At 33.9% G+C, this 15,464-nt stretch overlaps 1 protein-coding gene across 1 annotated transcript in view; it reads right to left on the bottom strand.

Annotated features, from left to right (window-relative positions):
• Nucleotides 1–4,257: 4,257 nt before the first annotated feature.
• KLHL1 (kelch like family member 1) overlaps nt 4,258–15,464 on the bottom strand; it is a 321,085-nt gene continuing 309,878 nt past the window's right edge. Inside the window, exons 10-11 of the mRNA XM_056109709.1 lie at nt 12,247–12,418; nt 4,258–4,684 (exon numbers count right to left, since the gene is read on the bottom strand). Of these exons, the coding sequence (XP_055965684.1) occupies nt 4,625–4,684; nt 12,247–12,418 (232 nt within the window). The 3' untranslated portion in view covers nt 4,258–4,624. The remainder of the gene's footprint in view (nt 4,685–12,246; nt 12,419–15,464) is intronic.

Genomic DNA, 15,464 nt, shown 5'->3' with positions numbered 1-15,464 from the left:
CTTTCTAATTAATGTTTTTGCAATGCGAATTTAAATCACACACACATTCACACATAGACACATACACACACACACACACACAAACTCACTCCCTCACTCTTTTAATAAGCTTTCCTTCTTTCAAAATGCCTGTTAGAATACCAAAACAACTGTCCTTAAACAAATTCTTAAGAGTTAGTAAACAACTCTTCAATTTCTTTTACAGTAACAGATTAAAGAAGGATTAAATTGAATTTAATTAATAAAGTCAGAATTTCACAGATCCTGAGACACTTAGGAGATTTAGTTTTGCCCCTGATTTTTTCAGCAAATGTTATGAATTAGTTATCTTCATCTAAATGAGGGCAGATAAGCTTGAATTTATCAAAGCCTTATATCCAGAAAAGTGTGTTGAGAAATATTTTTCTTTATTTTCTTAAGAAATGGTTAGTTGCAAGGAATATCTTTTTTTCCACATAATCAGAATTATCATCTTCACCTTTTATTAGCACTCACTATCCACCATCTTTGCAATTGTGATTCAATGTCAAAATCAGAGTTAATTAGCACTAGAATCATAAAATGCTAAGGATATTAATTTGTTTTTATTTCCTACTCCATTAGACAAGTGTTTCTGATTTATTTCTCTGCACATAATAAAATGACCTACAAGAAATAAATTTCTAAATTTCTACCAGCATAACGTAGCAAAGGATTTGAGAAATAAGTAGGAGGTACCTAGAAAAGGAAGAATTAAATACTGTTTAGTGATTATTCTGAGCCTACTTTAGATCTCTTCTCCATGCCTTTGTATCCTTATAAGTAAGAGACACTGCGGTAATCCAACTTCATCCCCCACAAACGGTTTGCTATTCCCTCATCTACTTCTTTTACACCTGGCACTCAAATCTATTTTAACATCTATTCAGGGTAAAGGGATTATGTGCTTATAAGCTCTTTCTTTTCAGTCTTCTGAATGTATTTTTTAAAATGTCGGGTCTAATTATGCTTTTAATGCATATTTGGAATCCTAACAATACAGAGTATGCAATGAATATTAGACAGATGGGACAAATAGCAATATTTATTTTGTACACTATTGCTACTCACTAATTTTAATCTGTAATTAACATTTATGCATGCTTCCACAATTTCGAACCAACTAAAGACTAATTTTTTCTAAAAATTCCTGAACTGTTAAAAGTATTCTTTTTAAATTATTATTATAATTTCTGAAAAATAACATTCATCAAAAACATTCATAGACGTTATAATATTCTTTTATGACCAGGTATATGATTAATTTGAGTTAAATTATACACTGTAATAACATGCTTATTTAAGATATGCAAATGTAGTAGCTAAGTATTTGATAAAAAATAAACTCAGAATTAGAAGATAGCCATCAAAACATTTTCTTCACTGCTTAATCAGAGAAGAACAAAAACAACTTTTTGTTTATATACTTCCTGATAGTAGGTGTTTACTGACTTCCTAGGTAGTAAAAATATTAATGTAGCATGCTTAAATTTACAATAAGATATCTCTTTGAACAAAGTCAGTATAGCTTTTCTTTTACTATATTCGTCAGCACGATTTTACTTGTTTGACTCAGTAGTCAAGCTTTTAGTTGCCATGGTTACTTTCACGAATGTAATTTGCTGAGAAAAATCAGAGTAAAAATCAATCAAGGCAAGAGTTAACTAAGTAATTGAACTATTCTCTGTATGTGTACACTTCATGGCTTGTTTACTAGGCCTTCCAGGAATTCTTTTAATCTTTAAACTGATGCTAAACTAAATTACTAGAATTCCCCTATTCAAATATTTAAATTAAAAATAAATCCCAGGGCCTGAAAGACAGTACAGGTGTTATGGTGACTGTCTTGCATACGTACAAACTGGACTCAGTCCCTGAACTCCATATGGTTCTCTGGGCCCAGTAAGGATAGTGATCTTGGAGCTCAGAGCCAGAGTAAACTTTAGCGGCCTTCATGCCAAAATTAAATTTTAATTAAAAAAAAAAAAACCTCTGTAAGCACTTCTATTTAAATTAATATATAAATCAGCAGTTAATCAATCTACATATTACATATCATTTATATTATATGATAGTACTGTAGCACTGTCCTCTCATTGTTCATTAATTTGCTAGAATGGGCACCAGTAACATCTCCGTTGTGAGACTTGTTGTTACTGTTTTTGGCATATGGAATATGCGACAGGGACCTTGACAGGCTCCGCATGCGGGTGGGATACTCTTAGTAGCTTGCCAGGCTCTCTGAGAGGGATGAAGGAATCAAACCCGGGTCAGCTGTGTGCAAGGCAAACACCCTACCCTCTGTGCTATTGCTCCAACCCGTATTATATAATAGAAATGAGAAAGAGGAAGAGAAGCTTTGAACGTTTAAAAAAACTTACACATTCAAATAACTATCTTTAATAACTTTAACATTTAGTGTATGGATATGAGAGATAGAAAGCACATCAGTTGTTTTCAGACATCAGTGTTTCAACTTTTTCAATTACCACTAAGCAGGTATCAACTTACTTAACATTCAGGTGGTTAGAGAGATAGCAGTTGGGTTCAATTCCCTGAACTACATACACCTAGCATTGCTAGTAATGATTGTGGAAAACAGAGCAAGGAATAACTTGGTATTTTGTTAAAAAGTAAATCACATTTAGCAGCAATGGGTGTGTGCCATATACAGCATGATTCATTTCTTTATTTATTTGTAATGAATTAACTTATATTTAATCTTATATTTAATTTAAAATCTTGATCAAGAGTCAGTAAACATTTTTAAAGCGAAATAATAAATTTTGTATGCATATGTTGTCAGAGAGTAAACATATTTTAGAGCTTTGTGGCCATATATCTCTATGACAACTCATCACTTTTGCCGATATTGTTCAAAAGCTATCGTATTTATATTTAAATCTAAAGATATCTAAATAAGAATAATTTAGGACAAATGAAACTTTATAAGAAGTGTAATTTAATTCCCATGTACTTGCATGTATCATAAACTTTGATTAATAAATGTGGACATATGTAAACATTGGAAAACATAATTTTTCCTAATATTTTCTTTACATAATATTCATTACCAATATATTTCTTGACTAGTAGATTTGAAGCATTTTTAGTCCTCAGTAAAAAATAACTAAATTCCATGGTTTACACTGATTCAGAAACAGTAATTTTCTTGTCTTTTATTGAGTCCAAACAATTTTCAGTACTTTAATGTGATGATTTTTAATTTAGGCATTTAATGTTAACTCTCTCAAGTGAGTGAATGATAATGAAATCAATAAAAATTTCATTTGTTTGTCAGAATAGAAATGTAAAGAAAAAAATACTTATACCTGAATGAACATTTCCTTTTTCTGCTTTGGTGTGCTGAGGGCATAGATGAGATAAACGGCTTACTGCGACGCAGCCCTAGTTCTTGACTTTGAAAAAGTCAAACAATTAAAATGTTCTCCTTTAGCAATATGTCTAGTCAAATTTATACATGTGTATAAACAAAATTCATTGAAGAAAGATACACTGATAAAAGCAAGGTTTTATTATTTATTTACTGTTTTCTTTTAAATTGACATGTATCTATTAAGAACAGACTGTAATATTATACTTTATGCTTTAAACAATTACAAATAGTCTGCATAAAATAATGTGTATATCAATGTAAGAAGTTTGAAAATTGAGAAATGATAATTTAAATTTTGCTATCTGTATATCAATGATCATTAATAGTCCAAATGAGTGAACCGACCACATATTTCTGTCAAAATTCCGTTTCTTTTCCCAAATAAACAAAATTTTAAAGAACTTCAACATGCAATGGATATCTATCTATATAATATTCAGAAGATCTAGTTTCCGTGCTTAGACTGAACTCCAAGGCAAAGGCCCATCATTGTGCTGGCTCTTTGGCCCAGTGTGTTTAAAATGGAAAGCAATGTGGCCAATCTAATGAGAGCAATTTTTGTGTTTGCCAGCATCAGATGGCTAATGGGACTGCAAGACACTTCAGCCATGATTGCCGATGACATATGTAGCTTTTTTTTTAGCAGGATAGTTTATTTTCTGAACAAAAGAGGCAAGCATGGATTTGTTTCTCTATCTTCATAGCTTAGTAAAATGAGAAAGAAGAATGTTTGTTTCAATAAAATAGCATTCTGTCTCCTGACATGGCCACTTCTGATTAGCAAAATATTAACCAACCAGATTTCATCAGATGAAGTAGTCTTCTTCTAATCTTGGCAACTTTTAATACTGTCACAGACTATAAGACGATCAGGTTGCGGTCATGAAATTAGCCATGTCCACATCATTCTCTCTTTATAATAATTCAAGAAAAACAAGCCTTTGGTAACTCTAGTTATTGTATGCTACAATACAAAACAAATTACCAATAACCATTCCTGAACTAATGCACAGCCAGATACTGTTCCTATATCAGTTTGATGATTTGTCTTGTATAATTCTGTTAACTCTTCTACCTCTTTTTGTTTCAGTTGTTTAATCTGAAAAAATCCTTGTTATTGAAGAGTTTCATCTCAGGAAGTTCTCATTCTTGCCCTCTGACATAAAAATAATCATTCCATCAAATAAAATCTTTTTAAAGAAAAATAAATCAAGGTTGCTTGATGACTACCACACAGGCACCTGCTCTTCCAATATTCAAGGAAGCCATCTGTTGAAAGATGAAACAGAAACGTATATTTTATAACTTTGTAAAAACAAACATTATATCATATTTAAAGCTAATGTGAATAAACATTATAAATAATTGTGCTTATATATTCTCAACAGCTAAAAAATTACAATGAAAATGCAAACACTGAAAAAGCCATTTATAAAAAGTAGTAATTTTAGAGTGAAAAATTTTGAGCCTGAAATCACTTAAGATGATTTAATAAAAGTAATAAAATATTTAATAATATTTAGTAAAACAAATCTTTATAGAGGATTGCAGTAAAGATATGTTCTGGCATTTACATTTACCTTTGAGATGATATTTCATAATGTTAACTTGGAACATATTTTATTCTATTTTATTTTATTTGCTTTTTGGGTCACATCCAGCGACCCTCAGGGGTTACTGCTGGCTCATGCACTCAGGAATTACTCCTGGCGGTGCTCGGGGGACTATATGGGATGCTGGGAATTCAACCTGGCTTGGCTGCGTGCAAGACAAAATGCTTTACCTGTTGTGCTACTGCTCCAGCCTCTGGAGCATTATTTTAGATGAAAGAGTTATTTTATTTGTTGAAGTCATTTTGAAGTTATTTCCCCAGATTCATACAAAAATAAATATTATTCATTCATTGTAAATAGACATATAATAAAGTGACTTCAATATTTTCTCATTAACAGGCCAAAATTACGATTGTAATAATGATTATTAAAAAAAAAAGTCTACCTTATCAGGGAGTTGAGAACTGAGGTTTTAATAATCCTGGATATGAAAAGACTGGACTTAATAATTTTACAAAGTGTTAATAAAAGCTCATTCAATGGAGATAAACCAAGAATTTAATAATTTCTGTGTTTTATACTTTTATTAAGGTTTTATAAAATAATTTATGCACAAAATATAAAGATATTCAAGAAAAGCAGATATCAGTTCAATGAGAAAATAAAGTGAATGAAATGTAAGCATTTAAATAAAATAAATAAAATATCAACAAGAAATATAATCTCAGATAATATGTATTCTTAGTGATTGACAAAGGACAGATCTCACTCTATAACGATGAAAGTATTCGCATAATGTATGTGCCAATTCTTTAAAATATATTGTTAACTAACATCCCTGGCACTTAAAAAAATTCCCATCTGACATATTATCCTTTCTAATATGTAATACATTATTTTTAAAAAGTCAATTTGCCAATATTTCTTTTCTTTTTACATAGATAACTGCTTAAATTAGAAGATAAATAAAACATGTAAGTAATGTGTCAGTTCTTATATATGACAAATACAATTTATGTAGATCTCTACAATCATTACCAAAATTTCTCTATCATCATCTCCACATGTAGGTGTGTGACTGTACTGTTGGTGCAATATGTAAATTCTATAGCATCAACATATACATATACATATATATACATCCATCTTCCAGTAGATAGGCATCACACCCACCAGCTGCCGCCAGCACCAGGTTGGTCTCTTGCCCCCGCACCTGGCTGTCCTCTCCGGGGCCCCTTGGAGGGGGGAGGGTTGAGTTTCTCTCCCCCCTCCCCCCGCCCCGAGCAGAGGCCCAGCAGCTGAGGATCTCCGGATCCAGCCACGGCCATGCTGGGACCACTCTCCACATGGGCCAGATGGGCCTTGTGCATGAAAGAACTAGCAGGGGAACCTAGGCAAGCGGGTCCCTGGGCTGAGGTCTCCAAGCCTACTTGGACTGGGACTGGGCCTTCTCCACCCAGATTCCCCATCTTCCTGTAGGTAGGCGTCACACCCACCAGCTGCCGCCAGCTCCAGGTTCATCCCATCATCGGTCAAGATGCAGAGACTATAAAACCCAGCTCCTGGAAGCGCGGACATCTTATTATCTTTCCTTTGGAGAACCTGGCAGGCTACCAAAAGTATCCTGCCCGCACGGCAGAGTCTGGCAAAGTTCCCGTGTCGTACTCAATATGCCAAATACCAGCAACAATGATGGGTCTCATTCTCCTAATCCTGAAAGAGCATTGAAATGGCTCTTTTAAAATCTCAGGGCTAGGAAGAAGGAGACGTTACTGGTGCCTGCTCGAGGAAATCGACGAACAACAGGATGATCGTGATCATGATATATATATATATATATATATATATATATATATATATATACTGAAATGCATCTGATGCCAAAATACAGGCACTTTTATTCTCTTTTAATTTCCTATGTTTCTCAAGCATTGTTTCACATTACAGTCATCTAAGTAGCAATCGCAAATGTTTCTTACCCCAACTTTTGCAAGCCTCATTATTCAATAAATATAGAGATATGGGTTAACTATTGGGAAATCTATATTTTTATAACTCCAAATCCAACAGTCTTGGAGGATGTGGGCGCGCTCTTCTTTCTAGTTCCTCAAAGGCCTGTTGGTTGGGAGGGGGTTTGGGCCCAGAGATGTTCTAGGGCCATGTGGTATCAGGGTTTGCACATACTATACAGATGATATTCTACTTGAACTATCTTTTTAGTTCAAGAACATGCAATACTGAATTAAGTTTGTAGTTTTGGTTTCACAAATACCTTCTGATAGTCATTAAAGCCAGATATTACATATAGTATTCAAAGTAAATAATGCAACTTTTTCTCTATGTACCTATTTCTTTATATATTTTTCTATATTAGTTTTTTTAAATTAACATCTGCTTACTTTTATTTCAAAATATATTCTATTTGACATGCTTCCTTTGTCAATGTAATTTCACCACCTTCTATCCATTTGTTCATGATAGTAACAGACAAAATCCATTATCCTTAGTATTATCTCACTTAAACTTACATCTGAATAATCGAACTCTCTAAGATACCTCTAAACAACTTAAACATACTCTTTTACATTTAAGTCTATGTCAGTTTTAATTTTCTTCAAGTGGATTAGCAAAATAGCCTCCTGATGTATTTTTCTCCAATTCCTTTGAATTTCTCTTTCCAAGTGAAATACTGTTTTCTCTTAAATATGTTTTATATCTAATCAAGTGGAATAATTTTAGAATACAATTTTGATTATTTGTAGTCTGTTCTTAAAGCCCACCATTAAATTTTATTTTATGGCAAAGCTGGGGTTATCAGACATGACTTTTGTTCCTACATAATATAGACCTTGCTCACCTCCTCAAATTAGTATGTTCACTAATTTTTTTCAGTGAAATATGTTATTCAGGTCATTAAAAACTGCTTCTTAAACTAAATTATTGCCCATATTTTCAAATGTTCACTTGTTACTCATGTAGCACTGTAGCACTGTCCTCCCCGTTGTTCATTAATTTGCTCCAGCAGGCCCAGTAACATCTCCATTGAGATTTGTTACTGTGTTTGGCATTTCAAATATATCATGGGTAGTATTCCAGGCTTTGCTGTGAGGGTGAGATATTCTTTGTAGCTTATTGGGCTCTCCGAGAGAGGCATAGGAATTCAACCCTGGTCTGCAGGCTAGCTACGTGGAAGGCAAACCCCTACCGCTGTACTATTGTTCTAGCCCCATCATGTCTTCTTCTACAAAAATATACTTAGTTTAAGGACTGGAACCATAGCACAGTGGTAGGGCGTTTGCCTTGCACACAGCTGGCCTGGCTGAGCCGGGTTCGATCCCTCTGCCCCTCCTGAGAGTCCAGCAAGCTAACGAGAGTATCTCACCCACACGACAAAGCCTGGCAAGCTCCCTGTGACATATTCAATATGCCAAATACAGCAGTAACAACAAGTCTCACAAAGGAGATGGTACTGGGCCCACTCGAGCAAATCGATGAACAATGGGAAGACCGTGATACACTTAGTTTCTATAATACAGATTATGATTTCTCTCTGTAAGGGACAGCAGATGAGCAGTTCTGCAGAAACCCATGCTGGACTTGGTTCAAGTTGATGCAGCTAAATAGCTGACTAGGTCCCATTTCCTCAAGTTCAAATGTCAAGATGTATTAGGCTCCCGGGGAGAGTACAGCTTAGCATTAAAACAAGGAACTTTGGCCACAGAACCCATCCAAAGCAAGGAGTGCTTATTTTTGGAAAATATTGAAAGTCTTGTTTTGTATGCTGACCGTAAGTGTTTTAGGCTTCCTCAGTGAATTCCCTCTTTTCCTCCACTGAGAGAAAACAGTGTTCTTGCGAGCACCCCTCATCCCTTGAAATCTTTAACCTTTTTGTTAGTTACTAAATCCAAACATTCTGGTAACTCTGGACTTTCGATTTTAAGTGATTACTTACTTTACTATTGCCCCAATAACCTTTTCATATTTTAATATAAAGCAATGTTCTTTGTTTAAACATGGAAAGACCATTAATGCTATGTTCCTAATATATGGGATTTGATTAGCTCTGAAATATGTCTTCTCCTGGACATCCATCAAATAACTTGACCCAGGCTTCAATTTTTGTAGTTCCTAACACTCCACAAAAGGGAGTCCTGCTGTGGGTCTGGGATGGACCTGCGGAGACCAGCACACTACCCAAGCATCAAAATGGGACAGTCTAGAAAGCAAAAAAAGCATGGCCATGATGTAAGTTGTTATGATTTGAGAGACAAGACCTACACACGGAAGCACAAACTGAATTGGCCTGAGGATTTAGTCGGGGATTTACAGTAAAAGCCTTGCTGGCCTCCAGAGCCCAGATAACCAAGGTTTGGAATCTATCTACCTTACTGTTAAGTATTAACAGTATTAAGCAACAAGGGAAGGAGAAAGTAGTTCCTGGGAAATGAGCATCTCCTAGAGCTAATCCCCTGCAAAAGAATTGTCTGATTTAAAATGCTCTACCTCTGTAAATGATCAATCTTATACCTCAAACACTCTCAGAAGTTCTGTAAAGATGCTAATAACTCTGATTAAAGAGGCCCTTTTGACCATCAGTCTGTGGTCCCTCAGCTTTTTCCAAGTAAGAGAGATAGGATAAAGTTTATTTTATATATTTTTAAGCTCACATTATAAAAGATTCAAATGCCAAAAAAATTGCTAAGTGATAGTTAAATTTATTTAAAACATACATACACACAAGCACCCATGCAAATATTCTCTGTAAAACAAACTGTGAAAGACATCAGTCTGATGTTGAATTGTTAAGTGTTGTTTTCGTTATTTCCAGTTACTTGGAGGACCTTTCCAAATAATCATTCTTGGAGATTTTTAAGGTATTTTTTTTCTATTTATTCTAATCTTTAAACTTAAGGGAATTCCTATAATAAATAAGGCATAAATTGATTTTATCTATTTATGGAATCAAAAAGGGGGAAATTGCAGATATTATAATGGATATATGAGAATGTTTTCCAGTAAAGAAAGGTTTCAAGGAATGCTGACTGTCCCAGAGTATCTTAAAAATATAAATAATAAAGTATGTAAACATAAAATCTTAAAATAATTTGAGTTTTAAAATTAATGATTATTACACAAAATAAGGTTGCTATAAAATATTTTAAATACCACTTAGCTGTTTGTAAGATGCTATATGATCTGAAACAGCATAATAAACTACAAATGAGGGAAAATAGTCTTTAGGAGGCTTTTAACTATTATTACTACATATTTTATTTTGATTTCAATTTTAGAGGAATGGTAACCGTAATGGGTCATTATTATAAATATGTAATGAAGGTATTATATTACATCATTTATATGCCCATAAACTTCCTTTATTTAATGTTCATTTATGTAAGTGGCATATTTATAATATATGCCATAAAATAATACACTTTGCTTAGCAAATCAATAACCACTAATCTATTTTGTGATTGTTTTGGAAATAATAAAACTTGGAAAGGAAAAAAGCTAATATATAGCCCTAAAATTTTAGCATAATTATAGAAAACCTAATTATTAATAATTTATTTTATTTTTCTGCTTCTTGAGTAACAGATGGATACTTCTCTCACAGTTATAGTAAAACAGAAAATTATAGGTCGATGATAAACTTTCCCCCTTTACTTCCATTCCTTTCTTCTCTTTAATGAAATTCAACTATTATAATTTAAACAGTACCTAACTACACAGACACACAGACACACAGACATACAGATACTTCACTGTCACTATCACTCTCACTGTCCTCCCTTTGCTCATCTGTTTCTTCGAGCGGGCATCAGTAACATCTCCATTGTTGTTACTGTTTTTTGGCATATCGAGTACACCTCGGGGAGGTTGCCAGACTCTGCCATGAGGTGGTATACTCTCAGTAGCTTGCTGGGCTCTCTGAGAGGGATGGAGGAATTGAACCCGAGTTGGCAGTGTGCAAGGCAAAAGTCTACCCGCTGTGCTATCACTCTAGCCCATACACACACAGAAAAACACACACACACATATATAATTATATATATATATATATAAAACATTATGACTGCATGGAATTAGGAACTTTTCACTTGTATTTCACTCTTTTTTTCCAACTTCTTAAGTGTTCATAAACATAAAGACATATCAACAATGTGGCCAGAAATGGAGTTACATTTTTTAGCATTACTCCAAGTCTCTAACTTTAATGTACAGTCAAGGGATCATGCCTCACTTATAAAAGAGTTAGGGTTTGAAGAGATTATAAGGGTTAAGGCATTTTCTTTCATAGAGTTACCTATCACACACAAAATAATGGGTAACCTATCCAAACCGAACCGTCTTCCTGGACAAACTGGCCATCTGTAAGTTATTTTATATATTTCATGTATAGAGAACCCTTTACTATTTCTTTTCACCATTGAACTTTCACTATTCTTATCTTATTTTGTGATTTATCTATGTCTATTTAGCACTTACAGTGTCATCATTTTGTGAAAAATTCTCTCTGCAATAAGAAAATGGACCTAATAAAGATAGTCTTGCAAAATTGTGATACAGAAGGTTTTTATCTGTGGTCTTCCATTTTCTACTTCCAAATATCTCAAAAATAAAATATTGCAAATTTAAGACTCTGGGTACAGTTCTACCTTTCTGTCTTTGTGTGTGGTAGGATATTTGAATTCTATCACTATTTATTACTATGATTTATAATAAGGTGGGGAACTCAATTATGTACCAATGTGACTTTTAAATATCAATGAATATACTGTCACTGTCACTGTCACTGTCCTCCCGTTGCTCATCGATTTGCTTGAGTGGGCACCAATACTGTCTCCATTGTGAGACTTGTTGTTACTGTGTTTGGCATATCGAATACGTCACAGGTAGCTTGCCAAGCTTTGCCAGGTGGGCGAGATACTCTCGGTAGCTTCCTGGGCTCTCCAAGAGCGGCAGAGGAATCGGACTCGGGTCTGCCATGTCGGCGGTGTGCAAGGCAAATGCCCTACCACCGTGCTGTCGATCCAGCCCATCAATGAATAAAAATGTTATAAATGTATAGAATACAAAAGAGGAAAATACACAAGAAGGGCTATAGTTTTGCTGAGTAAATGACAATGGATTAAAGTTAATCACTCTTGCTGCAGAACAATTTTGCTGAATATACTATATCTCTTCTCCAAAAAATGTAAATACACATCAATATAGCAATCATATAATAATACTAACTTACACTTGAGGTAAATCTTGCTAAGGAGATAGGCTTACCTGTGTCCACTCATTAGTTTGTGGGTCATAGGATTCCATAGTATTCAGGTATGTTTGCCCATCATAGCCACCAACTGCATATAATCTGTCTCCAAGAAGGCAGACTCCAACAGCATCTCTGGGCATACTCAAAGGAGCCACCATGGTCCATGTGTCTGTTTTCGGGTCGTATCTAAAATGGAAGCATAGTAGAACTTGACAGGTAGGAATAACACACAAGTTTCACTATTTAGAATATCACCTTTCAAAAGGACACCATGAGAAAAAAATCTTTTTTTTTCCTAAAGAGCAATCATTTGAGTATGTTTTACTTTTAATAATGTGTGGCTTTATAAGTCTTATTTAAAAATATACATATATGAATTCATACTTAGATGGATAGTCATGTAACACATATTGATCTTATATATTTCCATGAGAAAGCTAGTTTTGTTAAAAACTATTTTTCACAGTAGAATAAGAACTAAAATGATTCAACATATAACATTAAAAGCAATATTATATGATAAATAATATAATTTATTTTTTAAATAATGTCTGAAAAATCACCTGAATATGCTAGAAAAACATTAGAAATGTCTACAAAATTACAGGAATATTAACAAAAATGCATGCCAAGCATTGAGAAAAACAGGTGCAATAAGGTTAATATAAGGTTAATTTCATATATATATACATATATATATTTGCTTTTTAAGTCACAGGGGTTACTCCTGGATTTGCACTCAGGAATTACTCCTGACAGTGCTCAGGGGACCATATGGGATGCTGAGAATTGAACCCGGGTTGGCTGCATGCAAGGCAAATGCCCTACCAGCTATACTATCGCTCCAGCCCCTATTGTAATTTTTTTAAAAACATAATTGGTTGACAGAATGTATAAAGGAACAGAACACCTTAAAAGCAAGGTTTGATTCACATATTAGCTGTCCGGTTCTAATAAGAAAGTATTTTATATTTACTTGATAGAAATATAATGAACTTTAGAAATTTGGAAAAATAAATCAACATATAGAACCGTTTTAGTAACATTACTCAGGATTTACCACTACCAAGATATTTGTAAATCAGTAAATAAAAGAGAACCAAAATTATAATTATTGTATATAAACAGAAAAGTATGACATTTTCAGTGTCCTTAGGCTCCCTTCCATCATCCTCACCCCTCACTCCCAGCCTGCCTGGTATTTTTTCCTTTCTGTCTTTTCTCTCTCTCTCTCTCTCTCTCTCTCTCTCTCTCTCTCTCTCTCTCTCTCTCTCTCTCTCTCTCCTCCCTCTCTTTATCTCTCTATAGTTTTTGACATTGTGGTTTATAATATTGGTACTGAAAGGTTATCAAGACTATCTCTTTAACTATTTTTGACACTCAGATCTTGACCAGGATCATCATTCATAGTTATTATGGTGCTACTGTTTTTTTCTCTATTTTAACTACCCTCAGCCCCACAGATATTAAATGTTTGATTCCAACCAGTCCTTCTAGCCCATGTTTCCTTGGCCATGGCTATTAATCTTGATATATATATGTATATATATATATTTATATATATATATGCTGCTAAATATACACTGAAGAAAGGATAGTGTTGGAACATTGTATGACTGAAATCTAATCATGAACAGATTGGTGAGAATCTATCTCACAGTGATTTAATTAAAAAGTAAAGAGAAAAACAGCAAAAATAAAAAACCCCATAATTTTCAGATAACCGAAATCCAGTAGTTGTAGCACTGTCCTCCAGTTGTTCATTGATTTGCTTGAGTGGGCACTAGTAACGTCTCTATTGTGAGACTTGATACTGTTTTTGGCATATCGAACATGCCACGGGGAGCTTGCCAAGCTCTGCATGTAGGTGGGTTACTCTCAGCAGCTTGTCAGGCTCTTCGAGAGGGACAGAGGAATCGAACCCGGTTCGGCCGCATGCAAGGCAAATTCCCTACCCATTGTGCTACCCCTCCAGCCTACCAATAATTAAATATTGATAATTTTTACTTATAAACCTTGAAGGGTACTTTGGGTGAATGTAATTTATTTCAGATAAGAGCAAATGAACAACCATCCTTTGCCTTTAACCTGCAAATTGCAAACTCAAATTACAAAAGTGAAAAAACTGTACAAACCAAATAAAACAAATATGAATGAATTTAGAATTTTTTTTTTTGTTGTTGTTATTTTTTTTTGCTTGGGGAGGCACAGCTGGTGGCGCTCGGGTCTGACTCTTTATTGTGCTCAAGAATCACTCTTGGTCGGGCTTGGGGGACCATCCTGGAGGTTTATCTGTTCTAGGAAATCCTCTGGTTTTATCAATTTTTTTTAATATAGCAAAATATTCCTATTTTCCCTAGTTTCCTTCTGTAATTCATTTTTTAAATAATTGACGCGTTTTTATTCAACAGACAATGAAAAATATTGAGCACAAATAAATAAGCCAAAAGGAGAATATTTTCACAAAACAAACAATTAAGAGGACTCTAGTCCCCAAATTTTGTCTTTCTCAGAAAACATACATGTCACAAATGCATTTACACACATCGATAAAGGGAAGTGTGGCTGCAAAAAGTATGAAATGAGAATTTGGTGAATGCCTGTGAAATCTTGACAGCTCAAAGAAGTGGTTGACTTGCAAATAAAAGTGAAAGTTTATATGCTAAGGAAAATGCAAGACATCATAAAGAGACACAGTACATGTTTATATCTAGCCCAACCAAACACATGATGCTTCTGTTCAGAACTGATTTTTAAATATTTAAACTTTTATCATGAACATTCTAGAAGATGTGTTTTGTTTTATTTCCTGATATTCTCCTGTTGTGACTCCCACCCCTGACCAAAAAAAAAAAAATGGTATGAAGGAAAATAAAGATGAAGGGGAAAAAAAGAATCTTAAGGCTATAATCCACCTGGTGGAATACTTTATAAGAAAACTGACCAAACTCTCAATGACAGAAACAAAAATAAAAAACATAAGTAAAAAAAGTTATAATAAATTTAGAAAAAAATTGCAGAATTTGGAAGCATCAATGTCTGAATTAAATGTGATATTTTACAAAAAAAAGAATGAATTTTTACTTGAGTCTCAAATCAAGAAAAACAAGTATAAAGTGATGTATGGTACATTTTTAAAAAAATTTTCATAATGAAGTAACTAGTTTTTAACAAGGAATTATTAAATCTTTTAGTAACTGTAATCATAACATGATTATGTAAAAATTATTCA

The sequence above is a fragment of the Sorex fumeus genome, unplaced genomic scaffold (genome assembly GCF_029834395.1).
Source record: "Sorex fumeus unplaced genomic scaffold, SorFum_2.1 ptg000008l, whole genome shotgun sequence".
In the NCBI taxonomy this organism is placed as follows: domain Eukaryota; kingdom Metazoa; phylum Chordata; class Mammalia; order Eulipotyphla; family Soricidae; genus Sorex; species Sorex fumeus.
Note: the sequence above shows the minus strand (reverse complement) of the source record. Positions and strands in the feature narration are given on the sequence as shown.